General features: G+C 46.3%; 1 protein-coding gene across 1 annotated transcript in view; it reads right to left on the reverse strand.

Moving 5' to 3' along the window:
• Positions 1-2,108, reverse strand: part of LOC135508806 (SH3 and multiple ankyrin repeat domains protein 3-like) — a 35,579-nt gene extending 33,471 nt beyond the window's left edge. The window contains exon 1 of the mRNA XM_064929019.1: positions 1,934-2,108. Within this exon, the coding sequence (XP_064785091.1) occupies positions 1,934-2,108 (175 nt within the window). The remainder of the gene's footprint in view (positions 1-1,933) is intronic.
• Between the last annotated feature and the right edge of the window lie 2,329 nt (positions 2,109-4,437).

Raw genomic sequence — 4,437 nt, forward strand, 5'->3', positions numbered from 1 at the left:
AGTTGCCTACTTCTTTTAGTAAGCTACACACGGTAGTGGTCCTATACTGCTGCAACATATAAAATGTACAAAACTTGTACAAAAAAAGGCCTCTCAAATGCAGCCATATACACTACAGCTGTCATTTTGCACACAAGAAAGCATGCAACATTGAAGAGAAGCCACACTAAGACTGGTAGCCCAAGATGCACCAGGCCAGGGCTCACCTCAGAGGACAACCAACAGGCTACATTGGTCATTGTCCCTATACCCATCAAATAATGCAAAGCTCTATATTTATCAATAGCAATTAGACCCACAAAAGCAAGCAATGACATTAACAATCACTGATAAATCTAACATGCATTGAAGTAAAAAGCAAAGGCCTAAAGTAACTATACATTACAATAAAACATCTGCCAAAAAACCAGGCTTATAGGAGGGAAAACCAATTAATGAATTATTCTGGCACAGCGACCAGGGCCATAAAGGTTGTTGCTTACCATTTAGAAGACCTGAAGCCTCCTCGATGATGTGTTGAACCTCACGTGAAGTTTCTGATTCCATTCTCCTTCTTGGTGAAATGTACTTGTCAGGTCCATCTCAAATGCCAGCTGGACAAACTGGGATTTTCATTGATGTAGCATACTGCGTCTTGTAATAGAAAACTGACATATTTACCTGGTTTGTTTGATATTAATAGTTAGCAATTAATACTTAACAAATAGGAAATTTATGTTCTGTTTGTTCTCTGTATTTCTGTGTTTTCATGGGCTCCGCTCCACTCGTTCCCTGCAGCTAATCTGGGGCGTATGTTCACCTGGGGTGGCAGGGTAGCCTAGTGGTTAGAGCGTTGGACTAGTAACCGGAAGGTTGCAAGTTCAAAACCCTGAGCTGACAACGTACAAATCTGTTGTTCTGCCCTTGAACAGGCAGTTAATCCACTGTTCCTAGGCCGTCATTTAAAATAAGAATTTGTTCTTAACTGACTTGCCAGGTAAAATAAAGAGATGGCTTGAGCTGACAAATTAGTTAAAGATTACCACATAGACAATAATGTGTTTTACTAGAACAATCCCTCATAGTCTCAAAATCATCCTTGCATCTGGGAAACTAAGCCAGGGTGGGGTTAAGACAACAACTCATGTGCAGATAACGAAAGGATGAACCCAGAGTTGCTTATGATGCTCCTTGGTCTGCATGAGGGGGGTTGAACCAAACATGACTGAGCATTGTTAGTGTCAGCTATATAAAGAACTCTGCATTTGTGTAAAGGTTAGGTTACTGGGTCCAACACTCAAGGGTGGAGGGTTGACCAGCCTCATTACTGCAATATTAATCAATATTAAATAAAGATGATTGTTTGAAGAAATGAAGAAAGAAGTCTCTCTCAGTACTGCAATTCTATGATAGTCTGTGTTCACTGAATACGTTCTTTAGGGTGGAGAAGGAACTTTCGTACATTGCTTTAGATGCCCCAAATGTTAATCCATGTTTCAGTGCCAACAGCACAGTCGGCATTGTTGACAAAGGCCCGAGGTATCTTTGAAGAACACTGAGTGGGGTCAATTTGCAAGAATGTGCCAGCCACAGTAAACTCCGCCTCCACTGGTTCAGTTTTGGTTAGATTAAAATAGTAGCTTGACCTTGTTCACATACAAAAAGTTTGGGCTCTTGGGATCCATGGTGCACAGCATTTCCACCAGTTGAATATTTCCTTCGCTAAATCATGAGGACATTTCCCCCAGAACGGCATCCAAAGTGCTGAAAAACACTTGTTTACACTTCCTCTTGTCTCCATTATCATGCTGACCCACTGTGAGTTCAACTTGATGTTTGTCACATGTCCTTGTTTTCCCGTGTGTTGATGCTGTTCCTGTCATGTTCTATGTCCATTCCTGATTAAATGTTTGACTCCATGTACCTGCTTCTTCTGTCCAGCGTCATTCCTTACAGAATCCCGAAGCCATCACATGAAGCATTGGGGAGTACTGGCGTTCCGGTTGGTGGTGACTTCGGTTCTGGATCACCGCCGATGGAACCGGGGGTGCCCAGGCAGCTCGTCGGGCTTCCCTGCCCGAGCTGGCTCGGGAGGTTTCCTTGCCCCGGTTGGCTCGGAAGGCGCCCATCCCACGTCGGGCCTCAGCCGGACTGTCAGGTCCTGTTCGCCTAGCCGGCTCGTCAGGCTGTCACATCTCCGTTGGATCATCGGGCTTCCACGTTGCTGCGGTATCAACAAGCGTTCACGCCTCAGCCGGATTGTCAGGCTCCCATGCCTCAGCCGGCTCACCAGGCTCCCACGCCCCTGCTGGTTAGTCGGGAGTTTAACCCCAGTCGGCTTGCCCGGCGCTCATGTCACGGCTGCTCCCGGTCTTCCTCCCCCAATTGGCTAGCCCAGCACCGATGTCTTGGCCGGTCCGCCCAGGTGGGACGCAGGGTGGCGCCCCTAGAGGGGAGGAGGGGGTACTGTCACACCTGTTCCCACTCTTCCTCCCCCTGGCGCTCGAGGGCGCCAGGCTCTCCAGAATTATGCAATCAAGCCACCATCAGTACGCACACCTACCTTTCCCCGTCACGTGCATCTGCACTCATTGGACTCAGCTGAACTCTATTACTTGTGTTATTGCCTTCCCCATATCTGTCTGTTCCCTAGCTCTGTTCCCTGCCTCGGGATTGATGTTTGTCATATGTCCTTATTTTCCCGTGTACTGGCGCTGTTCTTGTCGTGTTCTATGTCCGTTCTTGATTAAAAGTTTGACTCCCCGTACCTGTTTCTCCTGTCCGGCGTCACTCCTTATACAACTACATACTCTTGCAAAGTTTTACCTATGAGTCTCCGTCAATTTGCTTGGAGCTGGTGTGCTCATATGCCCTCCTGGCGTGCCTCCTAAAGTTTTTTTCTCTCAAATGTAGCATCACATCTCAGTTTTTCAACACACCAATACATCGGACAAGTTTGACACAGGAGTGCAGATCAGTAGCTTCAGACTGCAGTAACTGGTTAGGACAGTGGAGGAGTCATGTTAGCAATAAACTTAAAGCTTGGATCTGTCACTGCTTTCAATAAGTCTGTGGCCTCAAGTCTCACATCTGTGCCATATGCAGGAGTAAATTAAATTTCACCGTGCATCTATGTGATGTTGTCAATTGATTTAAAGATGACTGACATTGTGGCGAGGTGGCCAGTCCATCACTAATCAAGAAGTCTTCTCAGTTTTTCCCCAGTGTACGCACTGTGCAGCCACCATGGGTTTCCTAAAGAAATTGTACAGGGAGCTACACATATAGAAAAAGTCCTCTATCTCCTCTTTAGAAGACATAGCGTGCACTACAACCAAATGCAGACCTTGAACCAGACATTACAAAAGGTCCACTTTCTCCCACTGAAAATGCGGCTCAGGTAAGTGTCGAGACAAATGCGCGCTGGCTCCTAATCACAGAGGTGGTCAGGTGCTAGTGGCTGGGGTAACGGAGGTGCAGGTGCTTGTTGTGATGTTACCCTCATGCTGCTGGTGCTAGTCCATGGCTCATTTCGATTGTTGTTGGTCAGAGGCGGTGTAGGGGATGGGCAGGTATTGCATTTGCTACTAGGCTAGCAGGCTGCTCGGTGAGCTCTGTGTTGTCCTTGACATGGTGGTCCTCAGTTGTTTTGCTATTAATAGTGCCCAGACATTTTCAGAATCCATGCTGTTCAAAGCTTAGCCAACTAGCTATAATTATTCAGTGCACCACTACCAAAACTTAACAAAGCTATCTGTAGCTACCTGCAAAAGCGAACAACCTTTTTCCCTCTCCGTGAGAGAAAAAAATGTCCATTTGAACCCACCCTGGGGGGTCAATGAGCATCTTAAACAAGGTAATGAAGGCAGTGCCTTAGGACATTGCATGGCTAAGTGCCCAATCAGAATGCATTTTGGGATTTTAACTACAAAATATTAAATTATTACATCCCCCCTTTCTCCCCTTCCTCAGATCATGAGCGCACACCATCATGTAGCCTCTGTCCCGGTCTGTACTACTCGGAGGCCCAGAGGCGCTACATTGGCAAAACCCGGGCATAGTAATTCATATACCATTTGTTATGTTTATGGGAGGGGGCACAAATTCTATCTGGGGGGGGTCCATGCCCAGCTTTGCCACCTGTAGAGCCGGTGCTTGATGAAGGAAGAGAGACGAGGGGAAGAAGTGCTTCATATCTTATTGAGAAGTAGCTTTTATTTAGACTATTGAGATACACCCCATGGTGCCCAATTACCAGTCATCTCTGACTGAATGCCTTTATGTCTGCTTCTGTTGTAGTCAATGTAAAATGGAACACCCCACCTCGCCTCTGTTCCCATGGGACTGTATTGTGTTTGGGTGTCTAGCAGTAATCCCCCCAGTCAATGAAACCCACTGTATGTCCCAACACAATCTGTTTTCCAAATTCACAACTTAATCCCTAGCGAAGTAGTTTTC

Source organism: Oncorhynchus masou, chromosome 22, assembly GCF_036934945.1.
Source record: "Oncorhynchus masou masou isolate Uvic2021 chromosome 22, UVic_Omas_1.1, whole genome shotgun sequence".
NCBI classification, from domain to species: domain Eukaryota; kingdom Metazoa; phylum Chordata; class Actinopteri; order Salmoniformes; family Salmonidae; genus Oncorhynchus; species Oncorhynchus masou.